This window comes from Diadema setosum, chromosome 18 (genome assembly GCF_964275005.1).
Source record: "Diadema setosum chromosome 18, eeDiaSeto1, whole genome shotgun sequence".
NCBI lineage: Eukaryota > Metazoa > Echinodermata > Echinoidea > Diadematoida > Diadematidae > Diadema > Diadema setosum.
This window is the reverse complement of record NC_092702.1, coordinates 23669785-23687009: the sequence shown is the minus strand read 5'-3', so window position 1 is coordinate 23687009 and position 17225 is coordinate 23669785. Positions and strand designations below refer to the sequence as shown.

Genomic DNA, 17225 nt, shown 5'->3' with positions numbered 1-17225 from the left:
TATTTGTGACCAAATCGTAGGCAATTTGTCCATCTCCCCTGAGAAACGAAATATAAATGACCTGAGTAGACATGTTGAAGCTCCAGAGAATTTTGAACATGCTTCAATTCAGCTTTTCCCTCCTTTGGTCGGGAGGATGAAAAAGAAACCTCTCAACTTTCTGATTGAAAAATAGGGATAATTCGGCTCAAAAGTACAAAGGAGAGAGCAGGTCCCAAAGGAGTGTGTAGTAAATTACCAAGAAAAATAGGAAACATCTATTGAAACAAGAATTGGGAGTGGTCAAAATTCATATTAATTCATCCAAATTCAGAATGGTTGGGAGGTTTGGAAGAGGGTTGAGTGGTGGACTGTGTCATAGATGGGTCAGATCGGAGGGTGTCCCCACAGTCTGGTGTTAGTGGAAATGATGCTCTCCGCCAGAATGCAATAATGCAACACAGCTCGGCATATCCGTCTCAGCTACAGGACCTACACTGCCATCGACCACAAGCAAGGCTGGGCTGAGCTGGGATGGACTGGGCTTGACCCTTCTACCTGCACTGTTTTCACCAAATTGAATGCTGGATCACCAGGGCAGGGTGAGTGTCCATCACTCTGCCAGCACACAAAGAGTTAAACATGCCGCTGTCAGCATCTTCGCCCCTCGATCACGCCTCCACTGGCATTGGGGTCTTTCGTGGAGCAGATGCTCCCCTCTATTGGTCCCGCCCCTCCTGCAGACACTGCTGGATGGCTTGAAGAAGTGCCTGAGGGTTTGGTTTATCAGCCACGCCCGCAACAAGGTACCCCTTTTCCTCCATTGCCGTCTGTGTGGTAGCGCCTATAGCAAGAAACTGGGAGCAAAGGGGTAATAATTCATGTCAAATTTTGGTAAATTATCTCTTCTTCTCCTTCTTCTTCTTTTTTTGCCATTCTCTAGCAATCACCACTACTTTATGGCTGCAGGAATGATGCAAATATCTTTGCATAGGATTTTTGTTTTAAATGAATTGCATAAACTCATTAATTCACTGCTGTTGTTGTTGTGATTGTTATTATCACAACAATGACTATCATACCATTATGAAATATAATTACTATTAAACCATCATCACTTTTGTCAGTGTTTTAACTATCACTGAAACCAGCCTCAATGCAAAGATTATCATACAAACTTTTGCTTTGACCATCAGCAAACTGGCAGTTCATACAAGTATGTTAGCGGAAATATAAAAAAAGGTAGAAATTTGACCCAAAACATATGGCAAGCACGTTTCAACGTAATGCATGCCATGATTCTTACTAGCTGAGAGAAATAAGATATCTTGCACAATAGCAAAATATCCCCTTTTTTTCTTTCATTATTTTTCTAACAACTACCCTTTAAAACAGCAAAACCTGCATACAATGAACAAACAAGGCCCATAAGATGCAGAAGAATATAAGCCCCTTTATGGTTTCCATATCAAACACGAATTTTGGCTGGAAATCTAATAGGATCGTTGATTATGTCATGCAGTACAGTGGATTTCTGCGTATGATATTACCTCTTTAACAACATACATGTACTTTATACCAAAGTATATGTGATCTGACTTGATCTGTTTGTGATGGGGTAGATACTATTGAACTCCGTGTCATGAAGTGGACTGTTAATTGACGTGGGCACAACTTCAGCATTGTTCTTTAAGACCCTGTCCATCACAAACTGCTGACATGGCAGATTGTATGTGGCACAAGTTTTTATATAAATCACTTTGAATTTATTATTTTCTTGTTTAGACAAACTTGCAAATTATTCATTTCTACACCCCTGGTCATCAGGTTAAAGAGAATTGTGCCATAAAGCATTCTATTGGATGTATGTCAACAACAAAAAAGAAAAAAAAAAAGAGAGAAAGGGAGGATTGTTTTTGTTTTCATTACTTTATGATCACTCCCTCTGACCATTCTATATAATTTTGAAAACAAAGGCACGATCATACACTTTGCATGAAATATCACCCTTGCATAACATATTGCATAACACAAGTCATAATGCAGCTATTAATAAGTTCAAAGAAAAAGGGAAAGAAAATTAATGTAACACAAAAGGGATCAAAATTAATGCGTTACATACAATGACAAACTCATGCAACAAACTCTGTGCTGGAATGTGTCGTCCTTGCATAACTACATGCTCATTGTTTGTCATCATAATGACATAATACATTATTTGCATGTGAAGTACAAAAGGTCACTTAGTACATACATGTACTGTAGTTACAAAAGAGCTGAGCTCCTGTACTGGGCAATGTGGTCATATTAATGCTGAAGTTGTGCCCACATCAATTAACAGTCCACTTCATGATGCGAAGCTCAATAGTATCTACCCCATCACAAACAGATCAAGTCAGATCACATAGCAGAAACTATTCAAGCTATGTTAATCATCTCCCGCTCAGGTGCGGCAAAACAACCTCGCGCGATGACGCGAGAATGCAGGAAACCCCGCCGAGTCGGGCCACGCTGCCTCGGGTCTCGAGGGGGGTATACCCTGAGATGGGGCTGAAGACCTACGACTACGTCCATTACGTGCTATCTGACCTTCCCAACCAGCACTCTCCTCTCTGCTTCGGTACACGTGCACCCCTGGCACATAGTGCACGCAGCATTTCTGCTTCTTCTGAAGCAAGAGAAGGTGAGAGAGGGAGATAACGGCGCTGTATCGCACCCTTCGGGGGGCCATCCAACATCAGAATGAGAGCAGGTTATCTCTGTCAACTCTATTCCTTCTTTCTTCTGCCAAGAACCTCTCCATGGAACCACTAAAAATAGGCCAATTGCTATATTTAGCACGGCATACCTTCTCCCAGTGGAGATTACAACAACAAATCATGACCTTTTTTTTAAAGCTGTATCTGCAATATTTCTTGTGTAATATTATATGACTGCAAAAGTGGGATATTATGATCTTAAATTGTTAGGGGCAGAAAAGATTGAGAGAGAGAGAGATAAGGGGAAAAAGGAGAAATAAAATCTGTGTTATTGCCTTTTTTCTGTTCTGATATGCCACCAGAACTTTTTTTTTTTCCAAACTGGGCGAAAAGTTTTGAAAGTTCACAAATGGACAATGATTTCAAAGGCTTGGTGCAGTTATACCGCAGGAAAATGGGTCTCACATGACGAGCGGCTGATGAGCACCACAGAGCTCTCGTTCACACCAGACATTAACTTCCTGATGCGAAGTCAAACAGTGATGTTGATTTGTGCAGCTTTTCTATACACCACTCCCCACTCTAACTCGCAAATTCTGAATATTTTTGGTTATTCAATTGGAACTGAAATCATAAACCATATGATATTTAGGGGACAGGGGACATACATTTACGAATACAACAATACATCAATACAATACATCACACCAGACATTAACTTCCTGATGCGAAGTCAAACAGTGATGTTGATTTGTGCAGCTCTTCTATACACCACTCCCCACTCTCCCTCGCAAATTCTGAATATTTTTGGTTATTCAATTGGAACTGAAATCATAAACCATATGATATTTAGGGGACAGGGGACATACATTTACGAATACAACAATACATCAAATAAACCTCTCTGTCAATATCATTTGAATGTCTGCTTCTGCATATGTATATGCAAAACCAACATGAAGACGAAACTGCAGCCACAAAATACCTGAGAAGCATGTACACAGTTCTACCTGTGAGAAATCAATAATTGCATCATGAAATCAATGCTCTTGCTTTAAAGATATTGTTTATCATTGGGAGCAGTGATTTAAAAAATGTTCCAATTTGATGCACATGTGTAGGCCAGTTGTATCACAAAACATCCTACCATATAAAAATTTTGCAATAAAACCTAAAATATAAGGAGATATCACTATTTTTGTCACTAAAACATAACAGTAGATGGTTTAGTCTAGAAACAATTTTATCATAACACCTATTGTTTACATTTTGCATATTCAACAATACTTAACACTAATTCTAATTTAAATTTTTACATTGATTGTTTCTATCCCTACCTCATATTTTAGAACTATTTTGAAGCATTACAGCTGGATTTTTGTTTCATCAGCAAATGGTAAATAATGCCTTTAATATCTAAGGCATCACAAAGCTGACAGTGTGAAAAGTCTGGGTTTTCGAACTTGTTTTGATATGGTTATTATTATTGTTGGTGGTAGTGGTAGTGGTTGTGTTGTTGTTGTTGTTGTTGTTGTTGAATAAATTTTGCTTCTAAATCAAAGAGCATTAAAACCCTTCTCAAGCTTACTTCATTGTCCTAAAATCTATTTCAACACCTGAGATTACGCATTGGAATAATAAGAGGAAGTGGAATGGGTCACATTTGAAAACATGGCAGTTGTGTCATTTGTGATGAGGGACAAAGGCATAACTCATTATTTAATTTACTATCATTTCAATTCAGGAAAAATTACAGTGCAGATACTTCTCATGATTCTAAAGTTTCACAATGACCATAATTCAATGAGTGTTTAATGAGAATAGTTAATAACTGTTTAACTTAATCTGGCCTAATTACTCCTGTCCCATTATAGTTCTGCATGGATTTGTTTTTGTTTCCTTTGTTTAATTCATCTTGCATGAACTTCATTGATCTGCGAAAGCACGCGTGTGAAAGACGCTCTAGCTAGGTTCATGGGTCCATCTTTTCACTCAAGTTTGACAGCGAATCAAAATACTATCATTTTGAAGGGATTATTTTATGGGATCTGAGGGGTGCAGCCACACCCCCCTTGGAATGGCCACATAGGAAGATTACAGGGACTACAGGGGGTATGCAGGAGGCCACAGGGGGTATGCCGGAGGCCACAGGGGAGTGGACGTTGACATCATAAATTTATTAGTTGCTGCTGTGCTTCCACTTGTACACAAACCAATACACACACAAAAAAAGAAGAAAAAGAAGCAAGTCCCCACTTGAACCTTCTTCATTCACCCCCGACCCCCTTCCTTTGAAACAAGCAGATGTTTCAAAAGGGTGAAATGAATTTGAGATCGCTTCATTTTTTAGAGAGCATTTAACATCTTTTTCTTCTGCATAAATAGAAATTTGTATGTATCGTCACTGGGGGTGACAAGATCTTGTTTCTCAAATTTTTGGTGAAAATGACTTTTTTTGATTAATGGTCAGATAATCAGATAAGTGATGTCCTGTCCAAATCCTAGCTGTCTTACCTCAAAAATGAAACCACCACAGCATGTCAAAGGAAAAGCTATTTAATTTGATATAGTGCTTTTGGCTGCCATGGGTTTTTTTTTGCTCTCCTGAACATTTGACATTCTGTAGATACGAGGTCTCGTCGCTTTAGCGACGAATGTCCTCGAGATGAATCACAGATATTATATTCAGATACATCCTCAACATCAGCAGATGCTGGCTAATTCCTAACTTAAATCCTGGACTAGCCATATCTTAAGTCTCTTTGTGGCTGGAGCTAATGAAGTTTTTACAGTCAGCACAATGTTCATGAAACAGAAAACAGCTTTTCCACTGTCCCTACAGGATACCATGAAATACAGTCAGCATCACTATGCTGAACTTTCTTACACACTTGCCCAATTTCATTCAAATCATTACCAATCTGGTGGAGGGGGGGGGGGGGGGAGGTTATCTCCTTGAATTTATTCAACATTTTTTTCCCCTAAGACATAAATTCCTGTCCAATATGAAACAGATGCATGCAGTCAGCTCAAGAAAGAAGATAAACTGGCTCTAAGCACTTGCATTGCTGCATTTAGATAAAGGCATTAAAATTAGTTTGCATGTGAAATCCACCTTACACTGAAGAAATACACGAATACAAAAATACCCAAAACTTATATTTCCATAGATGCCTATATTACACACATAGACACAAACATACGCATATGCTCAAACAGATAAATGTAAAGAGACGGGTGTTCCACACCATATATATTGTATATATATATATATATACGGCACACACACCAAAATAATTTATGAATGAGACAAAAAACACATTGACTTGCCAGCGACTACCGGTAATAAATTAAGTGAAGAGCAAGCATTATGTAATAGAATAACATGTACGTGCCTGAGCATTAGTGTGTATCTGTGCATTGGTGTGCACACAGACAACAAGGCAGCATCCTCTGCCATACAACTGTTACCTTCGTATTGCTTAATTCGTCCTTGTGCCCTTCCAGAACTTCCTTGGAATATTGCACACCAGATGGACTGAAGAAAACAATACAGTCTGGGGCACCCTGAGAAACAAAGAGAGATAATGCATAATTTATAAATACTTGCTTTCTAATGAAGAAATTAAGTTCTTCCAAGAAAGATTTTCACTCCCTCGAAATAAATCACGATACAGTGTACTAACAAAACATTGTTAACACTTCTCATTAATGAATCCTGAATATATATATAAAAAAAAAAGGATGAAAAAAAAGGACGGACAAATTTTTTTTTCATAACACCAAATTTGTTTACATGATCCATTCAATACTACAGCATTTTTCGATAAACAGGTTTATTTTTTGATAAACAAGTCACCAAATATTAAACTTTTGACATCTTCACGTTTCTCAAAACAAATGGATAAACATACAAGCCAATACAACTGCAGCATGGTAAAAATAAAAATAGCTCAGATTATCAGATTACCAAGAAATGTTTCACTCACTCATTATTAACTGAGAAAGAATCGTAAGTCGTGGATCCCTTTTGAAATGGAACAGAAACAAAAGCTATACACTCAGTGTGTACGGATGTGAAAGCAATCTACATGCATCATTTCACCTTCTCCTTGATGCATCTCATCAGCTGATCACCGAGACCAGGATTTGCAACAGTCTGGTAGACTACATCTGCTGTGAAGTCAATTCCTGCAAACAAGTGTGAAGATGATCATTGTGCAGGGCTCTTTAAAGGAACCACAGAGTACATACCAGTACAGATAATACATTTTGCATTAATCTTGCGCTCCATTAAAGTGGATGCCGTCACTGTCATAAATGTCTTAAAATAGAATTGATCATGAACTTGAAGGGATATGTACACATTGGAAGACAGTGATTTCATATTTTTCTGTGTGTGTGTGTGTGTGTGTGTGTGTGTGTGTGTGTGTGTGTGAGGGGCATTTTATCAAAATAAAGTCCGTGGCAACTTGTACACCCAAAATTAACCCTTTCCCTGCCAGATTATAAAGTCTTCAAGAGACTTTGTACAAAACCCATCAGATTACTGTATGCAGTGGGCATCTGAAGTTATTGCACATCATATTTCCATTGGCGTAGAGAATAGTCTTCAACAGATGTTGACAGTCCTGCGTTTGTACTGCTGCACTACAGATGGCGCTGTTTAACAAACATTCCAAACCATTGTTAAAGCACTGCTAGTACATCAGATTTCCCAGAGAGTTGATTGCGATGACTGCTTCAACCAACCATTCAGAAAAATCAGTACAGGAAATGCCTACATTTATATTACCATGACGGACCACACATATTACCGATTCAATCCATACTGTAGAATATAAAGCTAAGAGAGGATTTTGTTAATTTCCTTAAATTACATGTTTCTTCCTTTTTATTTTTTTTAAGGGAGTGTCACTTTATGTCATTTTTTGGGCAAAACCCAGTGTCTCAATTGTATATGTTTCGCATGAATAAGGTTTTAAAGTACAGTTGTATATTTTGGTTACATCAAAGCTTGCTTAAAGGAAACACAAACACAAACACACAGACACAGACACACTCACACACAGACACAGACAGAGACACAGACACACACACACAATGTTGACAAAAAGTAATCATTACCTGGTAATCAACAGAGTATGACAAGTAAACACATGCATATTGCAAGCGAAGGGCATATCTGATCATGACCTGTAAGTTAGGTACATGTGATCTACATTGCTCTCTGCTTTAAAGTGTAACTTGCCTTTAGATATTAGCGGTGCAACCTTTATCTACAATTTTCTACAGAGTTTTTGACGAAATTATCTGCATACATATCAAACAAAAATGCAATAATCCATCAGACTGTTTCTACTACAGGTATTAATGTTGCTACAACTAGTTATAATGATAATTGCAATGATGACAACAATAATGACTGTAATAATGTTGATGATGATGGTATTGATTAAATAAATACTATGATAAGAGTCATGATAAACATTTTAAAATGCAATTATAATTATGATTATGACGTAAGTAATGCACATACAATTCAGGGGCGGATCCAGGAATTCCATAAAAGGGGGGTCGCCTTTACAAAATTAAGGGGGCGCACACATCCCATTTTTTTCTTTTTATCTCTTTTGTTTGAGCAAAAAAAAAATAAAGGGGGGGGGGGGGAGCGCGCGCCCGGTGCGCTCCCCCTTGATCCGCCACTGCCATTGGAGGTAATTGTGACAACATTTGGTCACATCAAAACCCATCAAAATAAATATGCCACTCAGCTTCATAGAAGACCAGACCACAGACTAGACTGGTGGATTACACTCACCTTCCTTCTCTAGTGTCTTTGGTATAGTTTCTCTCCTCATGGTTCCACATGGATACAGCAGTGGCTTGGAGCCCGGCTTCACAGCTAGAGAGAGACAAAATATTTAATAATAATAACTAGAAAAGCACTCTGAGAGTGCAGACCTCCGCCAAGCAGTTACTTCCCACCGGATGTTGCTCTTCCATAGAGATCAGTGACTTCCATCCACTAAAAAAAATCGCCTGACTTCCCAATATAGAAGCCTTTGTTACGTCATAAACCATCAGATGCGCCTCGCCTCAGCAGAAACTAGAGCACGCACTTTAGTGCGCGCATGAAAACTTCAAAAATGCGCAGCTTGAACTGCCAAGTTCATTGACCCTACGTGGCAAAATATTGAAAATCCTTCATAAATTCCCCCAAAATTCTCGGATCACTACCAAAAGTTCATCGTTTGTTACTTGTGTCATTCTCACCCTTTCCTGCAAGTTTCATCCAAATCCGTTAACTACTTTTTGAGTTATTTTGCACATGGACAAACAAACAAACGAATTAACAAACAAACCATCGGTAACGAAAACATAACCTCCTCCCTTGGCGGAGGTAATGATAATAAAAATAAAATCAGTCTTCACAACTCCACCCAATGTCCAAGCAGACTTTCACCAAATGTCGGCAAAGTTTGGAGAGACAATGATGTTACCCCCACACAACTTCCCCATTGATTTGTTTGAGAAGATAATACTAAAATCATGATTTGGGTCAGTGATTTTCCCAAACTGCATAATCTTTCCCCGAAAAGTCATTATCACTACCTACAGTAGGGTATGTTATTACAAGATTACAAAAGTTGAACGGCAAGGATATATATCCTTATTAATTTCATGTCAAACCCCCCCCCCCAAAAAAAAAAAAAAAAAAAAAAAAACCAAACAAACAAAGGATATCTATTGCAGATTTTTGAATTGTTCCATTGGAGACTTTTGAGGTGATGACATCATAATCTTTACCAATTGGAGTACCGGTATGTAGTCATGACTACCATCACTGATTCACGAAAAATTGGGAAACTTTCATTTAATATTCATAACTTTCTTATTTTAGGTCCAATTTTAATGAAGCTTCTACTACTACTATGTTTGTCTGATTTTACTCTCTTCATGAAAGAACATATTTATATCTTATGAAATTCGCACTGCTAATGAAAGGACCAAGACAGCAAATCTTTTATTTTTTTATATATATTTCTGATTTCCTCAGATTTGATTATCTCTCTTCATTCATTCATTCAAGCGTATGGCACAATGTGCCTGGTTGATACCATTTGCTGACTATTACTAGTCACCTTGTGCGAGGAGCATCAATGGAAAGTGTTCTTTTTTCTTTCCACTCTGATTACATATATATCCTTAAATATACAAATATATATATCCTTAAATATAGCAAATACATATCGATGTAGATTTTGATTCATCCAGGTAGTATGCTAAAAGCGTGTAAATTCTCTCCGTGATTTTCACAAGTAAGTCCAGTCGAACAGATTTAATTTACACGCTTATAGCAAATACACATATTCCATTATTGGTCTGTCTACACGTAGCTACTTACACTATCTTTCTTCATAATTCAGAAAATATTGACAAATTCCAGAACATCAAATTTTGTCCACACTAAAAAATGTACATTCTTGGCTAACCAAATCCAATACTAAATGAAAAGGAGATATGGAAAGTCTTGACCCGTTGAGGACGGTTTGATTTTACTACAACACGCATTTCCCATAGACGCTTGCCCGAGTATACTCGGGACTCGTCCTCAACGGGTTAAAATGCACGCACATGTAACAAAAAGTGCATGGAAGAAAAACTTAGGTGCAAAGCCTATACCTGTCCTATACATCTCTAAGAGGGAAAATGAATATAAGAACATACAGTATATTTGAAGAATAGTAAAATATCAAAACCAAAGGAACAAGGAAAAGTAGAAATTACGCGGTGCGTAATATATGTCCCCGCCGGAAGTAGCATTTTGTAACAAAATGTGCAATATAGGTAAAAAATCAAGGTCAAAGGTCAAAGAAGTCAAAGGTCAAAATTCTGTGTAGAAGTTTTGAAGCCCTCACCTAGTGCCATCACATAAAGCAAATGGAATCGAAATTGGGTTAGAAATGGCGAAGGAGTAGCATTTTGTAGCCAATGTACAATATAGGTCAAAAATCAAGGTCAAAGGTCAAAGAAGTCAAAGGTCAAAATTCTGTGTAGAAGTTTTGAAGCCCTCACCTAGTGCTATCACATAAAGCAAACGGAATCGAAATCGGGTTAGAAATGGCGAAGGAGTAGCATTTTGTAGCAAAATGCACAATATAGGTCAAAAATCAAGGTCAAAGGTCAAAGAAGTCAAAGGTCAAAATTCTGTTTAGAAGTTTTGAAGCCCTCAACTAGTGCCATCACATAAAGCAAACGGAATCGAAATCGGGTTAGAAATGGCGAAGGAGTAGCATTTTGTAGCAAAATGTACATTATAGGTCAAAGGTCAAGGTCAAAGGTCACAACTGAAATTCTGTGTACAAGTTTTAAAGCTCCCATGTAGTGCTGTCATATAAAGCAAACAGAATCAAAATTGGCTCATAAATGACAGAGAAGTAGCAAATTGAACATTTTGATCACACACGGACGCACACACGGACGCACGGACGGACGCACGGACGGACGGACACACACACGTACGGAGCCCGTTTCATAGTCCCCTGCTCGAACTCGTTCGGCGGGGAAAAAAATATGTTTAAAATCTGATTTCATTTCCATCTCACCACTGATGATGATCTTGACAAGGTTTTCTGCATTCCCAGAATCTTCTCCTACAGGCTCAAGGCCAAGCGACCTGACCCCGCTGCCCGTTGATGTTCCAACACTAAATGCAGGAAGCTGTCTCCATTTCTCTTTAAGTTCTCTGTTCCAAGCTGCACATTGGGGGAAAAAATTAGTCAATCAGAGAATCATTCTGAAGTATACATGAGCATGATACTGACAATTCCACAAGGTAACATATCTAGCCACATCCACACGAGTCATATTTCCTCAATATGATTTTTACGATTCATACACGAGCAGTTAAAAGGTACACTATATGCATATCACATGACATCATCAACCATACACACTTCTGTTTTCATTTTGTTTTGTTTTGTTTTTATTTTATCTGGTATATTTGTCTTCTAAGTGTATGCAAATTGTAATAAAACACCTGTTGCTACAGAAACTATTTACATCTCATTTGAGTTCATCTTCAAAATTACAGGGTCACAGACAACAAGAACAACAACAAATAAGAGAGAGAAAAGAATCACAGACTTCTCTTAATCAGGCTGTGTGGGCAGTTAGTTTGGTCAGACTTGTCATTTAATATTAAAGAATACATAACCGCCAGAAGCACAATATACGTACAAGTACAAAGTAAAACTACTGGGCATTAAAAAATTAGCATATATTTGTGCTTTTACTCCTGCTTGTTTGCTTGCTTTAAAGGTATTGTTTACCATTGGGAGGAGTGATTTGAAAAAAAAAATGTTTGAGCTATCACATTTGATGCATGTGTGTAGGTCAGTTGTATCACAAAAAATCCTACCATATAAAAATTTTGTAATAAAGCCTAAAATATAAGGAGACAGCACTATTCTTCTTAATAAACCATTACTGTAGAGAGTTTATTCTAGAAAATTTTTTATTATAACTATTTTTCACATTTTGTATATTTAACAATACTTGTGATCAATGAATACTGATTAACATTTTTTCACTGGTTGTTTCTCTCCCTAATTCACATTTTAGAACTATTCTGAAGTACTAAAGCTGGGTTTTTGTTTCATCTGCAAATGGTAAATAATGCCTCGAATGACCAGTCTTGTTTTAAACAGTGGCTGAAATCTTCACCTTCCTGAGCAGAGGAATGCTTGAGGCAGAGAGAAACTGACTCCACAGTCCTCGGGCTGGAGAAGACAAGGCCAGAGAAATCTTCTGGCCGGGAGATGTGGGAGAAGAGGGCGGGGAGGTTGGTAAACTCGAAGGCGATGGGAGAGAGTGAGACACAGCCCACCCCTGCTGCGTCGAAAGCCTGGCACAGAAAAATTATGATCCAAGAATAACAGGATGTAATATTACAAGTTATCTCTTGGTAAATTACACGGCATTTAAGTGAAATTTCAAGAATAAATAATTTTGTACCAATCAAATGAAAATTTTCTGCAATCATGAATGTCAATGGCTGAGTACAACACGTACAATGTACCTCGTACAGCAATACATGTACATGTATAAACATACAGGACCTTATACAACCTGTTGTGGGCCTGATACAGCAGCATACGTAGGACCTATAAACCTTTAAAACATATGCACAATTACAAATATACACTATGTTTTAAGATATGAAATCCCATAATGCTGGTGGAAATTTGAGATCAATGTCCTGGCTTTAATTTCTGTGGTTTAGCCCTACTTGTAGATTGAACAAACAGTAATGACTGAGACCGAGACTGAATTTTATTGTTGACTAATTTGTCATCTGATTTGACTCATTTACTAACTATGTTGTTTGAACCATACAAAGATGGTTGTGGAGGTTGAAGAGTGATGGTGCTTTGTTCAAATCCATGACAAGTTCTCTATATCAGAGAGCCAGAAATATGAACAAAATAAATATCAAGTTAAAATAGCTTAAGTTGTTGTTATTGTTGCTCAATACAGGTGCTTAAAGGAGAAAACACACCTCCTGATATTTGTCACTGGTAGCACCCTCTGGGACAGATCTGAGCAGGAGACAATTCATCTTAGAATCATAGCATCGACTGCAATGTGGTAACAAGAAATTAGGAAGTCAGTTTGCCTCAGCACTGCACTGTTTGAGGATTGGATGAGCAAAGAATCTGACATTTAAGAACTATAAAACAGAAGGATACAGAGAAAATAACACACTAACACAAGAAAAGTAACAAAGAACAAATCTGGAGCAATGATGTGATATGACAGTGATAATGCAACACACAAGGACCCTCACATTCAACAACAGTAATCTGTCATGGTCTGTTGAAGTTCGCGACCTCACCAATGCACGACAATACTTTACAAACAGGGCTGTACAGTAGAGTATCAGAAGAAGAAGGAGAGGAAGAAGAAATTACAGCCACTGAGTTGCCAAAGTACGAAAAAAGCATTCTTCACATTCACATGCTGGAAGAAAAAGTATGTAAAAGGTAAACTTACGATATAATCTAGAGCGACACACTCATTCTAAATGATAGTCACAAACTCAAACAACATCTACGTGCTCTAGCTCTAGTGAATCATTTCATTAATTACTACTTTAGTACACTAGATCCAGAGTCTAGTAAAATTTTAATTATGACACATGCAGGTTCAGAGAATTAACATAAACTTGCAAGGTAAATTTAAATGTTACATTTCTATAAATTCACTCCTCTAATACTCATGTGGCATCTAGTCGACAGATTTCCAGCTGCTTGTTTCTTCTGGACCAGCTTGCAAGCATACATAATGCAGTTGTACAAGGACCCTCACATTCAACAACAGTAATCTGTCATGGTCTGTTGAAGTTCGCGACCTAACCAATGCACGACAATACTTTACAAACAGGGCTGTACAGTAGAGTATCAGAAGAAGAAGGAGAGGAAGAAGAAATTACAGCCACTGAGTTGCCAAAGTACGAAAAAAGCATTCTTCACATTCACATGCTGGAAGAAAAAGTATGTAAAAGGTAAACTTACGATATAATCTAGAGCGACACACTCATTCTAAATGATAGTCACAAACTCAAACAACATCTACGTGCTCTAGCTCTAGTGAATCATTTCATTAATTACTACTTTAGTACACTAGATCCAGAGTCTAGTAAAATTTTGATTATGACACATGCAGGTTCAGAGAATTAACATAAACTTGCAAGGTAAATTTAAATGTTACATTTCTATAAATTCACTCCTCTAATACTCATGTGGCATCTAGTCGACAGATTTCCAGCTGCTTGTTTCTTCTGGACCAGCTTGCAAGCATACATAATGCAGTTGTACATGTATCACTTCTTTATTTTCTTTCTAGATCTAGCTCAAGTAATAGTGGGATCACGTGACATGGGAAGATTTGTTTGATGCACTGCCACTGACAAATTTACGCAATAATCAACGCATGGGACCATTGATTGTATAAGCTGATAAGTGGCAACTGCAGCTCGTAAACTATTACTAATATCATTACTCCACTTGGATTTTCCTCTCTTGTATTCTAAATGCACAATCTAAAAGCACTGTCCTATTTCGGGTTTCCACTTACCATTGACAATGAAAATAAAACATCCAGGACGAGCAACTTTCACAAACATCGGTAGTGCACTAACTTAGCAAGCGATAACGCTAAGCCAGATGATGGCCCATGGGCGCTGCCATGTTTGACTGCGGTGCTCGCTCTCCCTCGCTTTCAGCTCACCGTACTAGTGAGTGAGCGCGCTACGCTGCCCTGCCTGGCCTGCTGCGTGGTTAGTTGGGGGTGGGGGGGGGGGGGGGGGGGATCGGAACAGACGCTCCTCCTAAAACAATGTAGTGGGAATGATAATGGTGATGAAATGAAATGATATGAAATAAAATGAAATACTAGTATATTCATACCTACGTAACTTGGTATAAATTATCCCAGGTATATCCTTCTTATTAACAATAATCTAATTGGAACCTACATCCTACAAGCTTTGCTTTTTAGTGGGTTTCTCTGTCTTACTATGTCCTTATATATTTGTGCAATTTTATCTCGAATTGATTGTTGACTGTTGTATTTTTTAAAATCAAATGGAATATAGAACTTGGTCGAAATGTGGTATATGGAACAAGGATAAAAAATTATTATGATTACTATCATCTAGGACGTTAATTTGATTACAATTATAACGACAACAATATGGTCATGGTAATTGACTAAATAAGTCCTATTGTGAGGAAGATGATGATGATGACTACCATAGTTTTTATCGTCAACATTAAGATCATTTTTGTGTGATCACAGAATTATTATCAGAACTTGGGAGAACCACTCTTCATGAAATAAGCAGTGAATTCTATAAAACAACAACTGCTACTGTGGTAAATGGAAATATGCGGTCTGTTGCGTCAATGCGTTGATGCGCGTTGTGTCCATGCCAATGGCGCAGTGTGCGTGTGGTTGGCATGGGCACAACGCAACTTTTATTTTTCATGGGATAAGATGACGCAGATTTAATTGATTCTTGACTTTGATTTTGACTAGTGAGACAAATGGACGTGGACATAGTCTCTGCGAGCTCTTTGATGTCGAATAGGCAAAAGTTCGACTATATTTGTTATTCTGTATAGAGTCTAGTCTTACTGGCGCATTTGAATGTACGCATGAGTATAATACGGAGTAACGGAGTTTATACATGTATCGGCAGACTGAGACTGTTTTGTTTCCATAATAAAATCTATGCAACGTCAACTGGAGACTGTCAGCGTCATCATTAACCCGGCTTACAACAAATGGTGTCAGGAGTGGGATGATGACAGCCTGACGGAGTGATCCACTTCATCCAGTTGAAGAACCCTGATCGACGAATAACAGCCTCGAGTATGACGGAATAATGGTCCACGTTTCGCTCCGAGGAGACCTGCTGTTTTGACTACACTTTGGTAGCAGACAGGAGTATGGAGGAGTGCTGGGTAATCTTGATCTTGATCTTGATTGTGTAGATCGATCTACGTTGATCAGCCCTGGTAGAGCAGCACTACTCTGTGAGGCAGCTTCATGATGATCAGGCTCGTCGCGATGGTGGGCTGGAGACAGGAGCTGATGGTCCGTCGGGAGTTTTGCTGTGGACGTCGGAGTGCGCTGGCGTGCGTCGGGGGCGGCTGAACATCAATCGGGATGCGAAATCGACGGTTACAGAGCTGCGATATGGCATCTCACGCACTGAGCAAGTATTTTGTAACTGAAATAATGGATGATGCTGAACTTTCGTTTAACCGATTGGACTTCATGCAGATTTTGGACCTATGATGCCATTAATTGGGCATTACGTTTCATGTTTGAAAATGACGTGTCTTAATTGGTCAGTTTAACTGTGTAATTACCCCGTCATGTGTGAACAGTTTGTTTCAAATAAGGATGTGCGAATTGATAATTTCTCTTCGACATCATTTGGACAGGCAATGAAAGGGTTGTGTGTAAATCTCGCTCTAGGCCATGCACTGATTGAAAAGTTTAGTGGGTATTGTGAAGATGGCACAGAAACACCTTTTTCTAACTGGATGGAAATGTTTAATCTCACAGTTGAGCCTTTCAATTTAAGTGATGAGGAAAAGGCTAGAGTTTTAGTGAACAACCTCATAGGGCCAGCAAGAGAAGAGATTCGCTATTGTCTGTCGGACGAGAAGCGGAGGAGTTTTACAGAGGTTGTAAAAGCTCTCCGTCTGTGTTTTAGTCGAGAGAATTCTCACTATTTGCGGTGTTTGTTCTATAAACGTGTTCAACGTGATGATGAAGACTTGGCAGGCTTCAGTAGGGCTCTCATGCGTCTTTATGCAAAATCGGTAGATGCTGCAGACGATGAGAAGGAAGCTGCGGCTCTGAGGCAGCTTAGAGACGAAGCTCTGTCCAGTCAGTTTGTCAGTGGAACACGGGATGAGAGGGAACGAATTTTGTTGAGGCGTTTGCACACGAAAAATCGGGGATGCC

The 17225-nt window shown here is 38.5% G+C and overlaps 1 protein-coding gene across 1 annotated transcript; it reads right to left on the bottom strand.

Annotated features, from left to right (window-relative positions):
* Positions 1-434: 434 nt before the first annotated feature.
* LOC140241844 (uroporphyrinogen-III synthase-like) lies at positions 435-14957 on the bottom strand. Its single transcript, XM_072321597.1, has 8 exons — positions 14820-14957; positions 13243-13321; positions 12408-12588; positions 11288-11437; positions 8500-8583; positions 6784-6869; positions 6150-6245; positions 435-836 (listed from the first exon to the last, which is right to left on the bottom strand). The coding sequence occupies exons 1-8, from the start codon at positions 14840-14842 to the stop codon at positions 699-701; spliced, it is 837 nt and encodes a 278-aa protein (XP_072177698.1). The 5' UTR covers positions 14843-14957; the 3' UTR covers positions 435-698.
* Positions 14958-17225: the final 2268 nt, after the last annotated feature.

Coding starts and splice junctions, on each gene's coding strand:
- LOC140241844 (XM_072321597.1), bottom strand. CDS start 14,842: ATGTTTTATTTTCATTGTCAATG. Junction 12,589..13,242: donor CCAGTGACAAATATCAGGAG/GTGTGTTTTCTC, acceptor TTTCTGTGCCAG/GCTTTCGACGCAGCAGGGGT. Junction 11,438..12,407: donor GCATTCCTCTGCTCAGGAAG/GTGAAGATTTCA, acceptor CCCAATGTGCAG/CTTGGAACAGAGAACTTAAA.